Source organism: Anopheles merus, chromosome 3R (genome assembly GCF_017562075.2).
Source record: "Anopheles merus strain MAF chromosome 3R, AmerM5.1, whole genome shotgun sequence".
NCBI classification, from domain to species: Eukaryota; Metazoa; Arthropoda; class Insecta; order Diptera; family Culicidae; genus Anopheles; species Anopheles merus.
This window is the reverse complement of record NC_054084.1, coordinates 45680057-45697362: the sequence shown is the minus strand read 5'-3', so window position 1 is coordinate 45697362 and position 17306 is coordinate 45680057. Positions and strand designations below refer to the sequence as shown.

General features: G+C 46.2%; 1 protein-coding gene across 1 annotated transcript; it reads left to right on the top strand.

Annotated features, from left to right (window-relative positions):
• The first annotated feature begins 823 nt into the window (after positions 1 to 823).
• Positions 824 to 16526, top strand: LOC121596835. Its single transcript, XM_041922127.1, has 2 exons — positions 824 to 1914; positions 13756 to 16526. Exons 1-2 carry the CDS (start codon positions 1833 to 1835, stop codon positions 14970 to 14972), a joined length of 1299 nt encoding a protein of 432 aa, XP_041778061.1. The 5' UTR covers positions 824 to 1832; the 3' UTR covers positions 14973 to 16526.
• The last annotated feature ends 780 nt before the right edge of the window (positions 16527 to 17306 follow it).

Sequence of the window (17306 nt, the reverse complement as noted above, 5' to 3'; positions counted from 1 at the left end):
AAGGCGAGGTAGCTGGGAAGGAAGCGAACAGCATAAAAATTATGTTCTCTCACACCCCTTGCTGCTACATGCGGCTGGCGCTCTGCACCTGAGTGGATGCACCGGCCCACTGAGACAAGGGGAGAGTTTGACGAACCGGCAAATGGGGCAGTAACAAACAAAGTAACAAGTGCAGATGAGCGTAGAGTGCGAAAGAGCGAACTAAGGAGGTACGCATGCACCCGGCAAGTACAACTGAACTCTCCAATGTGAGAGAGAAGTGAACGGCTCTGTGGAGAGAATCGAATGCTCTTGTGAGCAACGTTGGCATGGAATTTCTCTCTTACAGGGTTAGTAGGTGTATCGTTGGAGGTATCTTTTTTGTATTTTTTGTTCCTTGTTTCTTATTTTTTTAATGGCTTGAGTTGTTTTGGTTTATGCTAATTTACTAATGGATTGATAATAAATCATCCAATTTTAGTTAATTAATGGGGAACATTAAAATATATTGACTTTAGTAATATACACTAAAAATGGATTACACTTTATAAAAATTTTGCATTTTTATGATAAAACCTCGCTATTTTTGTAGTAACAAAAAAGTGTTTTAAAATAAATAAATTTATTTTAGACCTAATTAGAAAAAAAATCTCCGAATGTTTTTTTTTAACAATTGTTTTTAACAATTGAACAAGCATATATTTTATGAATAAATAAGATATCTGTATTTACCTATATAGAGGCTTACGGTAAAGTAAGTTGAACTATCCTGGCGAACCCTGCATCTAGAAATAACCCGCAGCATCTCAACGCCGCTTCGTGGCCGTTCACAATGTTGTTGATGTTGCAGTTCAATTTATGCTTTCGTGTCGGCCGGTAGCAAACGTAGGAGCGTTCGTGGTCGCACAAGATCGAAAAACAGAGCGTACGTGCAGTAATGTTTGTTAGGATTTTTTCGTTTGTGCTACAATAGTGAACCATTCTGATCGTGTGGCCGTGAGTGTACATCAGGCAATAGCTCAACTCTCAAACCAACAAAAAATAAAATTTGTTCCGCTGACACACACTGGAAGGAGTGTGCTTAAAAGTTTGGCCTTTTATCTGTGTTTAAAAAGCTGATCGTTATTGGATCGAGAAAAAAAACGAAGGAGTTGTAGGAGTGATAGATTTACATGCAGAGTTTGTGCCAAATAGTCATTTGAACGAAAGTTAAGGATAGCCAACGGATTAATAACCGGACTAACCGGGTGAAAGGATATCCAGGGATAACAAAAAGAAGAAGAAAAAAAACAACTTAAGATGCCTTTTTATGGGCAAAAGCAAAAGCTAACCAATTAAACGTGTGAATCATCATCATTGTCGACAGAATGTTGATGGGTTTGTTATTTGACGTTCGTGAGTGAGAGTGTATTTGTAAGCAAAATACGGGTGCGTTTGATACGTCAGGAAGAAATTGGTAGTAAAGAATCAGTTCCACAGGGTTTGAAACCTGTTCTCTGTGTGTGAATGCGTGATGCAAGAAAAATAAACCGCAAACCTTCGAAAGTAGAGGGAGAAGAGATAAAAATAAAGCAGGTGATAAGCAAACAACGACAGATAGCTGGCAAAGGAAAAATCTATCGACGTCAACGCAACCAACATCGACGCTATCGCCCTGCCCAAGTGCTGTGACATAAGGGAATTGCACAGGGAAAAACGCACCGCAAAAAGTGTTTGGAAGATAGTGAAGAAAACTGCAAAAAAACCAGCAGCAAGAAAGTGCATCGGTGCAACATTGTTGTGCGTGAACATAATCGGAGTAATAACAAAAACGAACAGTCCCACACCCGCTGCCATCCTGCTTTACAGTTCAAATGTGGTCCGAGGCGATGAGCACATTGGCCAAAATGTATCCAAAGCTTAGTGCAGTTGAACTGTCAGCGATCCTCATGAAAGGTAGGTTAAACAATTAATACGTTTTTGTACAACTCTATGACTTTTTATACATAAAGCAAAAAATTAAAACATGTGGCCAAGTTAGAAATTAAAAACAAAGAACACAGCTTACATTAGTTTTTTGTCAGGGTCGGTGCGAAAGGGTGCGTTTATTTATCTTTGGTTGAATTGAGCGGAAGCAATTAAACGCCTGTTCACGACAGCTGCCACAAGCTTCGCTCATCTCATCCGTCGTTTTCCGCGGCATCGATATCGCGACTGCGACTCATCAGCGAGGGTGTTTGGATGCGGGACATAAGTGAGCGATGGACACTCCATTCACACACCCCGCCCCGAATGGCTGGTAATTGCCACCCCGAAGGCGGCAACGATGGTGGTGACGCCGTTCAGCTACTGTCCGGAGAGAACTGAACTGTACGATGTAATTATGTCATTTATTAGTGGCGCCTTTTGCGCCCGGATTTTAATTGGAGAACCGCATTTGCTCGCGACTCCAGTGAAATTATACGGCGAAGGAGCACGAGGAAAAGGGACCCGAGAAGGGGTACATTGGAATGCACAGGAAAGCGCGTCTGGCCGCGTGTGTCCGCCACCTCGCACACTCGTTCATAAATCACTCAATCCGCGCAAATCGCTTGCAGCTGGACGGCCGATTGCTTCGTCCGACAATTGACGAAGGCGACGAAAGGAAGCCACCGGTCCGTGGGTGCTTATGGGTGCAAGATGAAAACCGGTACGTGCCTCTATGATGGAGCAGAAATCTGTTCATCAAGATGACATGCGAGCGTGTGACATTTGATGATCATGCGCCAGCACGATCGTGGACGTGGTGGTTGCATTTAATTAGATCCAGGGAACTACACGCGCTTTGGTACGGGTAGGCATCTTCGAAACTGAAGGTGGTAGCCACAATCTTCTTCAAACCAAAACCAACTCGGACCAAACCGGATGCGCACATCAAAGAGTAATTAGTTTTGCAGTGACGTCGGGAGTGTCTTTTATCAGAAGTAACTGTATGGTAATTGTGGTTGAAGCCTAGGAAACCTGAATAGATCTCATGTAATTAGGTATGTTCGTATCGTCCACACTTTCAGGAAGAAGTTGTACTTATTCTCGAAATTGTATATATGCATGTATATATACAGACCGGATGTGTGCGATTGCACTGCGAGCGCAATTAATTTGGTTTCGTTTGTAGCTTCCAAGAACGGATTCCATCAAGCGCACACATATGCTAAATGTTGGGATTGATATTTTGCACATTTTGCTTAAATCTGAGTGAATCCAAAAGAAGAATCGCGCCCGTCATACCGGTGATGGGTGCTGTGGATCCGCCTCGTTCTAAAAGAAGAGAATCGACGATCTTGGCAACTTGGGTAATGGGTTAGGGGTATATTCTTGGAAGGTGCAGCAGCCTTCGCCATGCGACTAGAAACGCCATTCTTATGAATGGGTGGCACACATCAGACATGGTGGACGTGTATCATCCGGTGGATGTTTGAGGGTATAATTATAGACTCATAGGTGGGGGGAGGTGTCCCGAAATGCTGTGCTGTGCTGGGGTCGAAAAATGGGGACTACTCTCCAGGGCGAAGGTTTTCGCTGCAGACCCGATGCCTTCGCCGCTGATCTTATGATCTTAGACCGCGATCACAGATGTAAGATGGGCGAAGAGTGCGAAAAATGAATCTGCTAATAAGAAGGACTCTGTTTGTGTGTTTGTGACTTTTGATACACAAAACGTTGCAGTTAGGAGCTATAAATGAAATTATGGGTTATGTTTTTTCGTTGTGTTTTTTGTGCTTCCTTGGAACTGGAAAGATGGGAATGGCGCATCGGAGATGAATGATATGGCCCGGTGGGACGGTCATTTTTTGTTGTTGCTGCAAAGGATATGTTACAGAAAGCATCACAGCTAGAAATCGTATTTTCTCACGCCCCAAAGATATCAAGTTAAACGGACTTTTAAGGCTCCAATGATTCGTAAAAATAAGAAAGCGACTTCATTGAGCTGTGTATAAAGAAAATTCAATTTAATAGTTTGTTTCCACAAAATCTATCGCCTCTCTTGACATGCAGTTACTAAAAAGGCTAAAAATAATCTCAAGGTGTTCGGTTTCCATGGAATTATGGTCTGGAATGGTAAATCGCACAATGACCGGCCAGTGTGTGCAGTAGATCCCATCATAGGCCGGGTGTTTCATACCACCGTGCCGTCGATGTAATCATCCCAGACGTAAAAACCCTCCCGTTGTCATACTACCCGTTCATCCCGTTAGTGGCGTTCTAGGCACACGTGTTTCATCCGCTCGATTCGTCCAGATGTTCAAACAACGACGCTTCGCTTATCATTTGTTTGCACATTTCCCTGAGCACTGAGCTGAGTTCACTGGTGTTCTCCCCGCCAGAGCGACCCTTGGGCGCGGTCGGACGTTCTGGACAACGATTCGCACACCATAATCCGTCCAGTTGCGTGGAAGGCGTACGACAGGCGGAGTACCGTCAGTTACCACCGTCACCATCTGGACGTGAGATGGATGAGTCGTGCCAATTCTGCAGACAAAGCGAACATATTGTCCGCTACACCGTCGTATTCGAAGCAATCTTTTCTGTAAGCAAACCGAAGCGATTAAAATATGAATCTGATGCTGCTAAATGTGATGAGTGACGTCACCTTAGATATTGTAGTGGTTTGAAGTGTCGTTGGGGGATTAAAAAAGTCATCGACGTCATCGACATAATTCCACACTCACAAGTTGGTTTGTTTTATGTTTTTATGGTTAATGTTTACAGCTATTCGGGTATACAAACTTTCGAGAATGAAAGACTAAATGTAAAAAGTTATGTGTTCCATAATGCGGCCTAATACGTTTAATACTCGGAGGACAGAATACAGATCAGCGTCAAGGTTGACCTATACCGCAGTCCGATGCTAGATGATCAATAAATCACAAAATTTGATCCGAAGGAGTGTGATATGATTTAAGTTGGTCTGTTTCGTTCTTAGGGAACTACTACAGATTAAAAAAATCCGGTCATGTTTTATTCTCAAAACTCTATCCAGCCCGAGTCCTAGTCTTGCGAAAACCAACCTAAACCATTCGGATGGGTACAATCAATCGTCATCTACAATTTGTCATTATGTCATCAGTAGACTATCCCATTCTAACAAACAGCAATCTGGTCACGAGGGATTTATTTTCCCGTGCTTACTATGAAGATGTCGCCACTAGTCGGCAGAACTTGTCACTGGTTGCTTTGTTTACAAACTTCTCATCGCCGCTCCTAGTGCCGTTGAACAGTAAGCAACTCGGGATGGAATTAAATCACATGCTTGATAGCATGGTCCGTGTACTGAAGATACTGAAGAGCGGACCGTCTTGATGGATCGCCTTCAGGAACGCCATCTGTCACGGTGGGACAAGTTCACGAAACTTCGTAGGTGTAAGTGCGGATTCTCTAGTCGACTGGTCTAGTTTTGACAACGTCGGAATGTCCACGCGGGTTGTTTGAGTTTTCCGGTGAAAATATTTCTCCCTTCCCGGTGCTTTCCATTTTCTCCCGTTCTTCATTTAGACGGTGGTGTCTTAGATGGCGCTGGGAGTGGAGAGATTTTATCACCACGTTTGTTCAAGCAAGCGGCATGTTTTTGAACGTCGGAGTCACTTGAGTGGGTGTGAATGGCCCCTAGAAAGGGGACAATCTATCTTTCGTGGAAATGTTTTGATAGTCCTACCAGTATGAATGGTATTCCTCCAACGCGAGCGCATTCACCTACCTTACTGCTCTACAGACCGTCGTAAGATGGATGATAAATATGTTCATCTAGTTCATCTTGTCTTTTGCTACGGAAGCAATGAACAGCGCAAGATGTGTTTGTGTTTTTTTCTTCCATTTTTACCATTCGATTCGTGACCCGTGCACATGTGCATTTTATGGTTAGACTGTCGCCAGGCGCCGACATACTCATCGCTGGCGGGCAGGAACAGTCTTTCCGTCGGAGGGACAGATGCGTGAAGCGTTATTAACGAAACCGCGTAAATCGTGGCGCGATGCGCAGGTGGTATATTTCTACATACGCGGAGATAATTTATGGTACGCTGTAGGGGTGATACACGACACAGACGTTCCGGTTGTCTGTTACCAGCGCGGTGGGGTTAATTAGGCTGCCCTGCATGAAAGGGATTGGGTTGGATTACTGCCGATTTGCTCTAGCGCATGGTGGAATCGAAGTAGCAAAACTGTCGCCCGTAAGGAAAAGCCGTTCCTTGGGCAAACGGTGCACTGATTACCTTCGAGGCTAATAAAAACTTTATGGCTCCATTAGGGATCAAGGTTCGGTTTTTGTGCAATTCTGGCCCAAAAGGGGGTTGCACGAAAACGGAGCACGTTTTTACGATCAACCTTAAATCTCTTCCGAAGCGAGATGATTATTTTATTTCTCAGTAAATGTTACAATTCCTTCAGCTCTGTGTATATGGCACATTAGCGAAATGTAATGTGGCAAATACTTTGTTCCACATCATTTGTCGGTATTTAATTAAACAGAACGGGTGTTATTGTGGCCATGAGCGCTGTTAGTGTCGAGTCGCTTAGGAGTGAAAATCGAATAACGATTTAATACGATAAATATTTGTTACGATAATTTTTTTGTTTAGAAATGCGAATGCCACCAAACATATATATTTGAATTACACAATCGTTGAGTTTTGTTAAGGGCTATTCTAAGCAGGTAAAGCTTAAAGAACGAAGCTACCCTTAGCGGTGAACTGGATGCGCTCTTTCGTTTATACCTAGCCCTCCAATGTATCAAGTCCTTTTTAAAAGCACACTTTTTTTCTTCGTTGCCTCCGCTCCCAATCCAACGGTATACGGAATTGCATCCTTTTACGGTGCCGGTTTTGAGGCGCCAACCATCTTCTCCCCGGCGCGAACTAAAACGAGAAGATGAAAACTAGCGATAGCAGTTTTCGGCAGAATCTTGAACGAATGCGTATAAAGGATGCTTGTTTATATTCGTCCGGGTTTCGACCGTCCCCAGGGGAGATCATCGCAGGACGACGATGATGCGTCGCTAAAACGAAAAAAAAAAATCCACAGAATGCAAAAGGTGACCGAAAAGTAAGCAAAAAAAAAATCAGCAGTGTAGTCACTTGGCCATTTTCGGGGCCACGATCCATTCTGGTTTTACTGTACCGTTTTCGTGCCCGCCGGTTGCGGATGGATGTGTTGTGTGTTTGTGTACATGTGTGTGTGTTAGAGAGGTTTGGGTGTGTCTTGCTCTTCGGTAAACTACTCCCGGAATGTAATCAATCGCACACATAGATCTCCATTCGACGAATGTGGCTTGGTTTTCGTAAATTAAATTAACCCTGCAATAAGGTAGATAAGGCAAGAGGTAAGGGATAGGAATGTTTCGCGGATGCTCACAATATAAGACAACAGCCAGGCCATCCCGCTGGCTCAGCTATCACGGCTGTAAAGAAGAGTGTCTAAAAAATGAGCACACAAAGCTGCTCAAAGCCATGCCTTTATGGTGCTACATCCTTTGCGGTGTCCTGGGTGTGAGGTCCGTATCGCTATCTTCCGAGAAATAACGGGTCAACACGAGCAGCGTATCGAAATTGTAATCACGGTTCTGGAAATAGGATTTAGGGAGGATATCTTCGGCATTGGTAACTTTTCCACATCGTTCGCCGTTTCGTTCCGTGCACAAACGCTGCTTCTGCTGATGTGCAATGCCCAGCGCAATGCGTATCCGCAGCACAGATGGCGCCAGCCCATCGAGACGCATCGTTTCCAACCGAGATCCCGGTTCGCGTACCATCCGCGCTGGGAATCGTGCGGAATGGAACGACCAGTCAGTGCAACACAGTTCAATGTAACGAGAGTGGCGGTGATGTACCGAAACCCCTCTTTGCCCGCCCCGATCTCATTTTCCCTTACAAATCGTTTGCGTACACGTTTGCTGCTGGCGCTCTCTTGCCAACCGGCCGGCTGGCCCTCTGCCTGTTGCCTGTCAGCGGGCAATCTTTTTCCGGCTTGCACTTGCAACGCGACGTCTACTGCAGCAACATATGGCGTCCCGTGCACGTACCGGGTGGATCGATTGGAAACGGGAAACGGGGCGTTAAGTTACAATTTATTTTCCCAGTCGCCACATTCCTTGTTCGCTTCCCGGACTCTTCCAGCCGTGCCAGCCGTGTTCACCCCTAACGGGTCCCGTTCGATACTGTACTGCGTTCCCGCACTTTACATCTTTCTCTGCATCTTCGCATCAAATGCGTTTGCCTGCACTCCAGCGCACAGCAAACGGCACGCAGGAAGCCGATTAAGTAAATATAAATACGCAAACAAATTGGCAGTTTATTTTGCCTACTGGAGCTGGTTCAGGCCGCATGATGCATTGGATGATGACCGGCAGCATAATGCTGCCGCACACAAATGCACAACGATGCGGTGCGTGTTAATGATACAGCGAGAGGGAGAGAGAGTGTGTGTGTTTTAGCGCCAACAGCCTCGAGAGCACAAGATTAGCCAAATTCAGTAGCCATGCCAACCATGGTTGGAAACCGATCGATGTAGAAGTATCGCTGTGTGTTTACATTACAGCCACTGGCATTGTAGAGCGCACGGGGGACATGGGTTAGCTGACGGGTTTTGTTTGACATAATGGCGGTGGCTTCCCTGGCCGTGCTCGAACGTCTTGAGCAATCTCAGCCAATGTAAAAAGCTCCACAGCATCACACCATGAAGCAATAAACAATACAACGCACTGATGTTAAACCCTGGCGCCACAGAATACTTTAAAAGCGGATGGGAGAAAAAGGGAAAACATTCTGGTAAGCAATATGCAAAGATGCCAATAACCCTGGTTCGTGTTTTATTGACAGCTTAATACAGCGAATGCGAATGTGTCGGGTTGTGTTGCGGCCAGCAGATTTGAACCATTAGGGATGCATCGAGTGCAGGAAAGATGTTTAGAATTGATTGAGTAATGAGAAACGCCACGGTAGCGCCATTATAACACTCACTTACAAAACGCATGAAAGGCCCCCGACACACACATGGCATTCTAGGAGGGCAATTTGCATTGTAAAACAAATACGATGCAAGGGTATTGTGGCTGGTGTGATCGTTTGGCGGCAGGTTACCCTACTCCATTTGTTTAATCCTTCCGTCTCCCGACGCACAAACGCCATACACATGCACGGCACGGTCACAACAACTGAGCCGTACCGATTCAGGCACTCCAATTTCCAATTCCGTTATTGCACATTGCACACCGGTGCACACTGGGGGAAAAAAAGATACGATTTGCACCAAAAAGCGGTGACAGCGGCGGCCGGGGTACAAAGGGAGATGTGTGGAATAAATTACTGTCAATTTATTAACATGATGCAATTTTCACCCGTAATTGCTGGAGACTTGCCGCGGACCGGGAACGAGGTCGCGACGACGTGACCTACTGCGTTTGGATGCAGATCGATCAGGGCCGTAGTTGAATGGGAAGGATGAGTCCGGCGTAACGTGTGCGTTATGTTGCACGTTACGCGATAGTGTTGATCGATGTTGTGGCGCTTCCGGGGGTACTGGCCCCCGAAGGAGGGGGTATTGTCGTCCTCCGGCGACGGCACCTATTGCATAACGTGGCACGTGCACGATCCCGACCAGGCCCCCCCTGGTGTGCAAAACAGTAGTAAAAACATGTAATTGAATATGTATTTGCTGGAATGCAATGACCAAGCTCGCTGTATTGGGAGCGGATTTACGAATGTGACTTAAAACATTACACGCATCAGTGTTTAAATTTGTGAAATCAGATGGGTTCGCTTGGAGAGCTATGTCACAGTTAAACCATATTGCGCGATGTTTCTTTAACCTTCTTGCATAGAACAAGCCAGATTGCTTTCTTCATGTAGAAGTAGAATGGGGGCCCACCCAAACCACAACTATTCAGCAAACTGCTATTCACCTTTACCCTTACACCTACCCCATACACCTTCTTTTCGACGTTCCGCGGTCGATATTTGTCTAGCTGGTTTATTCTCCTGCACGCAAAAGCACGATTTACCGAAACCCACTTTGGATGATGCGGACCTGCTTGTCGTTTACTAATTAATAGATAGTGAATGGTGGAAATTTTGAAAACGAGAATGAATTTTGCTGGATGGTGCTTCTTTCCTCCCTTTCAATCTCCATCACATCCCGCGGGATCTATCGCACTCGTAATGGGTTGAATGGTGGAAGTTGCCAGGGGAAGCGCCACATAAAAATCGCATAAAAACGCGACACAAATTGCTTTTCCCGTTCAATCAACTTTCGTGAAGCGCTTCCCGCGTGACATCGTCTGGTACGTTAATTTTATATTAAAATATACATGCTCCTTTTATGGCGCAGATACCCACACAACGCCAGGGACTACGGGGCGATAGAGACTGGGACAACTCGGTTTGCGAAACGAAAGCAAGAAAAAGTGAAAATATTTTCTGCTCAGTTTTCGCAACCGAGTGCTGATTTGTGATTTGGTGTGGCAAAAATTTTGAGTTCCATTTCGTCGTTTCCCCCCCCCCCACTCCGATCCTGGTCGGTTCCCTCTTTGCCTGGTGAATCTTTGCGTGGTGTCTGTTGTTTGCAGCACACAATAAGAAGAACGGCACATCAGAACGTCGAGCGAACGAGGCTCAACCGACGCGAAAGTGTTGATCATTATCTCGACGACAACGGCGACGTTTGGACGAGGACTGAAGCTGCATGCAAAATAAGTGCAGTCGCAGTCGGTTTCTCTGCACTGATTTTGGTGCGATGCGATGCGGACGGGGTCGGTTGGATGTACTGCGACCGTGCGGGAAAGCCATTGTAGCACGACGACACCAACATTCGGCGATTATTTATGAACTCCGAAATCCGACCCGATACACCGAGGCACCGTGGCCGGGAGCGTGGCCGGACGAAAAACCCCGGGACACTAGGGTGGGGAAATGAAGGTGGACTGGATTTTGGATGATGGTTTTTTGGGGGGAGGCTGGGTGTACTGCGGAATGTTTGGCTAAAGTGGGCGACTAGCAGCATTACAGCCAAGTTTTCAAGTTCAGACGCGCTCCAGACGCTCCCGAAACATCGCCAAAGTTTCCCATTTTTGCTGATGCCTGTTTTGTGATAGTGTTTCACGTTCTTCCTTCTAGTTTCGTTTGCGGCACGTTTGCGCTGCGCTGGTGGTTCCTGCGTGCGTCTCCGGTCCTTTTAAGGATGGGCATAACGTGTGCTGCATCCTGCACCACCTATCACGGCCCTGGCAACGCCAGCGTAGCGCCAGATGGTTCGATTGTCTTTTGGGGAGGCAACTTAAGGGTAGGAGTAATCCAGCACGCTTTAGTTGCGGCTGTGGGTTGTTGGCTGCCGGCTTTTTGGAGGAAGAGAACGCGAAAAAAGCGAGACAATCATGGCACAATCTGGCGCCGGTCGCTTAGCGCGATATAGAACAATAACTTTTGCCGCAAAATGATGCTCCGTGGGAGGAAAAGGCGATGCGGCTGGAGTGTTGGAGCGCTTTTTTCCAATGCACTGGCAGACTGGCATCCCTCAGCGAGGACGTTGGCTTCCATGAAGATTGGTAGGCTAAAAGGCAACGATCGGGTGTTGGGAATGTGTTGGAGAGTCGCTGCACATTAGGTTCAATGTGAATTTTGCAAAATTTCCAACACGGATGTGGATGACAGTGTCCATCCAGGCATCACGAGCAATGGGCTACCGTTGGCCGTATGTTGTATTAGTGTAAAAACAATGCAAACAACGGTAAATTGATAGTAAAATAAACTCAAGCAAAAGGACTTTCTTTTAAGAACCAGAATGCCATAATCAATGTAGAAACCTGCTAAAAGTAATTTAAATATAGGTAGTGGGTTGCGTAGTTTGTGCAAACGATTGCTAGCAATCGCTCACATATCAGACAGTTTCCTATTTCCACCTCGGGTCACCTCGTAGAAATAGCCAGGTGAACCCACTCGAGGTGTTTATATAATAATTAACATTTACAAGTTAATTTACAACACACTACCGCCAGGACCCATTGCTGCACATGGCGCACAAGTGTCAAAGGGTAGTCGGCAAGCAAATGCAATTTACTCGCGCACTTTGCAAAAGGGATTTACTCCCTTAAGTGTGTCCACCTCCGTGATGATGTGTCTGCCCCCATCGTGCATTGTGGGTTATTGTGTGCGAGGAGGCTCGCTAGCGTATTCGCTAGCTGTTGGGTCGGGCGAATAGAATGAATGCACACACACAGCTGGTAATATCTTGATGGGTTCTGAAGATTACGAACGAGAGTTCCTTTCGGCCATCGACGCACGGTTGGCAGCGGTCTGGGTCTGCGTTTGTTCAACGAATTTGTCATCAAACCTTCGGAGAAGGAACCAAAAACACGCTGAACCAACCATATGGAGCGTTGTGTGTATGTGTGTGTGTGCGTTATGATTGGTTTCGCTTATCTCCGGCCAACGATCTTCACGAGACTGCATTCCATTCGATCGTTTGCGGATGGCCCCGCGGTGCCTCGACGCAGCCATCGCTGTTGTGTTGTGATTGTTGTTGACGGTGGTTTCATTTGCATAAATTTGCGTGACGCCACCCTCTCCGCTCCCAGCTCCGCTCTCACTTCCTAGCGCCCCGCGCGTTCGCGCCAAGGTGATGCAGACGAGGACGATTGTGTGTGCGCGCTGTGCGTGTGTCGCCACCGCGAACGATATCTTCGACCGTTCAAGCTGTGTCTTTTATGGCGCTTTGGTGCGAATGACAATTTCTAGCTCCATTGACAGCTGTGCCGCTTAAAACAATATTCCTTCTGGGGAGCGTTCGGACAGGGGCCGGGCGGGGCGGCGTCTGGTGGCCGGCTATAAAGAAAACATAAACAAACATAAATTATACTTAGAAGCTGCTAGCGTTGCCCTCCTTCCGCGGGGGAAGCAAACCTGCACACACAGCTTGACCACAGACGACGACGCGCTGTCGCCGTCGACTTAAAAGACTAATTAGAGATGGAAGCGCCAATGATGGTGCGATGCCGCATTGCTTGCGCATCGGCGCTTAACACACTCCGCAGGGAAGGCGCATTAGATCCGCCTCGGATTCGGGGACCAGATCGCGCTGCCGGAGATGCTTTAATCTTGCATTTTTGTTTTAGATGTTGCTTCCACTACCGTGCTTAATCATTTAAATTGGCTACGGGGTTGTTTGAAGTTATAAACTGTTCCTATATATGTGTGCGAAAATAAAATCAGTGTCATCAGTGCAATTAATTTTAGCACATTTTCGGTTTGGCTGAAAGTGTGCTGAACGGCAAATGAGCTGAAATGGTAGAAACAAAGGTAGATAATTCCAAATTTTACCCACCATTAGCTCCTGGACATAATCTATAAATCTTGAATGTGTGTTGAATGGGGAAAATTTAAATCTTCTTTTTTATCTCCATCGATAAGAAGAGTACGAAAACCACTTTGAATCTTGTGTCTTTTTACACGGGATAGTGTTGATCTGATTGTTGAGGTAACTTGAATCGGTAAATGGTGTTCTTCCGGTCTAGCCGCGGACGCTATTTTTATCGCACTTAAGCTCACCTGTGCTGGATATAAACACTGTTTGGAAGTCTGTTTGGATTACCACGTGTTGATGTTCACGCGAGCTAACCTATCGAACACACCTGTGCAAGATTTGACTGGATTGAGCGCAATGTAAAATATTTCTTGCATACCATTTCCAACTGCTATGACGCATTATGAATGTATTGGTTAAAAAACAACATCTAAATAATCCTTTCTCTTTGCTTCTACTCTTTTTCCCTCCCAGGAGCTGCCATGTCTGCATCATTGGAGAGAGACTCTGGATTCAACTCGGGCAGTTCGGAACATGAGGACGACTTGAAGTCGCTCGATCAGAGCTCACGCGATGGTCTAATTAGCCCCGAAAACAGTTCCGAAGATTCGGTACCGGAAGCAAAACTCTCAGGCACCGGCGTTGTCGTAACGGCACAGGCCTCCTCATTGGTAAAGAACAAGCGCAAAAGCACGGAACCGTTGCGCGTAGTGGCTGAGACCGAGCTATTAGCACCACTCAAAAAACGGATCCGTTTTGATGACGAACGGAAGCATGCGGAAGAGCTCCAACGAGAGCAGCATCATCGCTCTCACCATCATCAGCATCCGCAGGATCGAGATGAGCTGGATACAAGCTCACCGGCTCCGTCATGCTTCACAGCAAGCAGCCCATTTCGTCCGTGGGCTCCCTCCGCGATGACACTGGAGGGTGGGTCAATTTCACATCCAGTGCCCTTTGCATCTCCGTTTCCCAATCCGGCCGATCTGCTGGTACGTCATCCGGCTGTCACGACACTACACCGTGCAGTCAGTATCAAGCCGCTCGAGCAGCTGCAACCACTGGCCCTGGTGGCTAAGAAGAGCTCAGCCTCCTCCTCTTCATCAACCTCCTCCTCGAACGTCGCCAAGAATCAATCCTCCCGACCGAGCCCACGGTCTGCCTCTCGTTCGCCGCAGCGCACGCCCGACTGGAAGGAGCTGCAGGAGCAGCATGCACACCTACACCATAGTCACGCATCCTCCGGACCGCTGTTCGTGCAGCCCCGTGCTCCACCGTCCCTCGACGGCACGAACGATTCGATCACGGATCACGAGTCAACGGTTGCTTCCGGCGGACACGGTGGCAAATCCTCGTCCGGCTCGGGTGGAGCCATTTCGCAAACGCGCAACTACAAAAACATGACGCGCGAAAGGCGAATCGAAGCGAATGCGCGAGAGCGAACCCGTGTGCACACGATTTCCGCCGCGTACGAGAAGCTGCGGCGAGCCATCCCAGCCTACTCCAATGCCCAGAAGCTGTCGAAGCTGTCGATCCTGCGCATCGCCTGCTCCTACATACTGACGCTAAGCCGGATGGCTGGGGAGGATTACAGCGAGGACGGTTCCGAACCGTCGATCGCTGAGTGTGTGGAGATGGTGACTAAAACGATTCAAACGGAGGGTAAGATAAGGAAGAAAAAGGACGAATGAGTGAGGTCGGTTCGGCTGTTGGATCGATGGCAAGGTGTGATTTATCTAGTGCAAAGCATTAGATTAGTCGTCGTCCGTTGTTGCTGACTGAAAGAAGGCACATCATATGCAGCAGCGGCATCGGTGTGCGTTAGGATTACTTGTACCCATTTGCGGTGCAATCGGCGCTCCCCTCGATGTGGGTCAAACTCTCAGGTTGGATAAAGATCGTCAATTTCACTTTAGCATAGATGGCTCTATTAAAATTTTACGTTTCCTTCTCATTGTATTGAACTTTTATGTTAGCTTCCGCCATATTTATTATACAATTGTTCCCCTTTAAAGCCATTGAGAATCACTTTTCTTTGCTGTAAAAATTCATCATCTTGTGTATCGAGGCGTGCGGAAAACTAAATAACGAAGTACAAATGTAGTCTTGGAAACTCAAATACGCTGTTTCGTAAGAAAAGGTGCCACAGTTTTACTTAAACATACTAATGACAATAAACAAACGCAGGGAAAGGGAAGAAGGTTAGCGCAGGCAGTACAAGCGAACGGTGGTACATGTCTTGCAAAAAGAAAAATTAACAAAAAAAGCTATCGAAACCAAACCACGCACATCCTGCAGCATTCGGATGGCGGCCAAACGTACAAGTGCCATAAAATGTAGCAACGCGAAAGTGAGAAAAAGGTTGTTATAATGTTAGGGCACACCAGTGTTCCTCGGAGGGAGCAGTTGAAGAAGCTGCAAAGCATAGAAATGAAGGTAAAGGCTTTCAAACACCAGCCGCCCTCGGAACCTCGTTCCTAGGAGTGCTGACCCCATCGTTGACGCGGGGTTTAAGTCGGCAGACTGAACGTACAAGCACAGTGCAGTGTCATATTTTATGTTAGCTTAGCGCCGTGACCGAAAATAAAGTAGTACAGAAACGTCCCGTTTAGCGTCTCGGTCATTATTATCAGCATTAGCGGTTGAAGGTGCAGCACCACGGTCTCGTTGCTCCATTTAAGAAGAGCCGGGGGAGAAAGTTTTGGTTGCGAAAAGTCTCACCCAAAACATTGGTGGTTTTGTGTTTGTCATTTGGCATTTCCTCTACTCATAAGCACAGTCATATTAAGTCGTCCGTGGGTCTTTTACTGTGAAAGATCTGCTGTGAGTCAGTCATGGGTGGTGTTGTGTGAGCCAAGGGCTCGGCCAGCAGGTTTGCGCTTAGTTGGAGGAGAGCAACAAAAATAAAACAAGAAACAAGGAAAAGAAAGGCAAGACTACCTGATTTGTACATGTATATAGGAATATATTTGCGTACGTTTTAGAAACACACAAGCATCGGTTCAAACGGTATCAACATGGTTACTAAGCGACACGCGTTAGATAAGAATACGTATAAGCATATTGTTTTGTAATACTTACGAGTAAGAAGTACCTTAGACAGTTAAGGTTAAACTATATACAAATATTGTGATCGGAGGTGAGGTGAAATCGAAATGATGATCTAAGAAGCAACTACAAGTTTGTGAAACACTGAAAAAGAAAATGAAGAAAAGTGTAAAAAAAATGAATAAAATATTTTTGTACGAAAAAATAAGTCCAGATTCTGTGTTTGTTGTTGACGAGGGTGGCGAGCAGTGTAATGATGACAGAGAATGGTTCAAAGTCTGAGAACCATCAATCAGCACAAAGTGTCTACTCATCTCACGTACCGTTTGTGAGTTGTTTAAAATTGATAATTGCAGATGCTCAAGAAGATTCCAAATTGTGAAGTCTTATCATTCAATTCCAAGAAACGGGTCAACGAAGCTGACAGTCAGGAGATGTGAGGTATGACAAATGCGTTATTGATGGTATGACTGTTGCTTGCCGAAAGTATTGCTAGACCTGGCATATTCGTGATTTGTTTTTGTTAGTAGGCCCCATCAGAAATTGCTGACATTTCACCGTCGTGAAAGCATGGCTTGAGTGGTTCAGGGTGTGTCGATCAATATTTAAAACTTTTACGAGCATAGGTGCATTAGTGACATCGGTAAACATTGCAAACAACAAATGTTCACATTCGCAGCGCCGTGCGGCATGGGGAGCGGGAGTGCGATAAGCCGGGCTGGCGTTCCGGCGTTGTCTATGCCGTCCCGTATCAGTGGGCACCCTTATCAAGTGTGATTTGGAGTGGCTTTGAAAACACCTGTTACGTTTTTCGCTCATTGGGTCGATTTCGTCCAATGGCTTGTGGCATTACATTTATGTTTTTTTTTGGTGAAATGGTGCAACATGGGTGCATTTTTCATGTAAATCAAAGAAGATATGGTAATATTGTGTTCATTTGCAATTGGATGTTTTTGGGCAATCTAAACACAGGACAA

Coding starts and splice junctions, on each gene's coding strand:
- LOC121596835 (XM_041922127.1), top strand. CDS start 1,833: ATGTGGTCCGAGGCGATGAGCACATTGGCCAAAATGTATCCAAAGCTT. Junction 1,915..13,755: donor GTCAGCGATCCTCATGAAAG/GTAGGTTAAACA, acceptor TTTCCCTCCCAG/GAGCTGCCATGTCTGCATCA.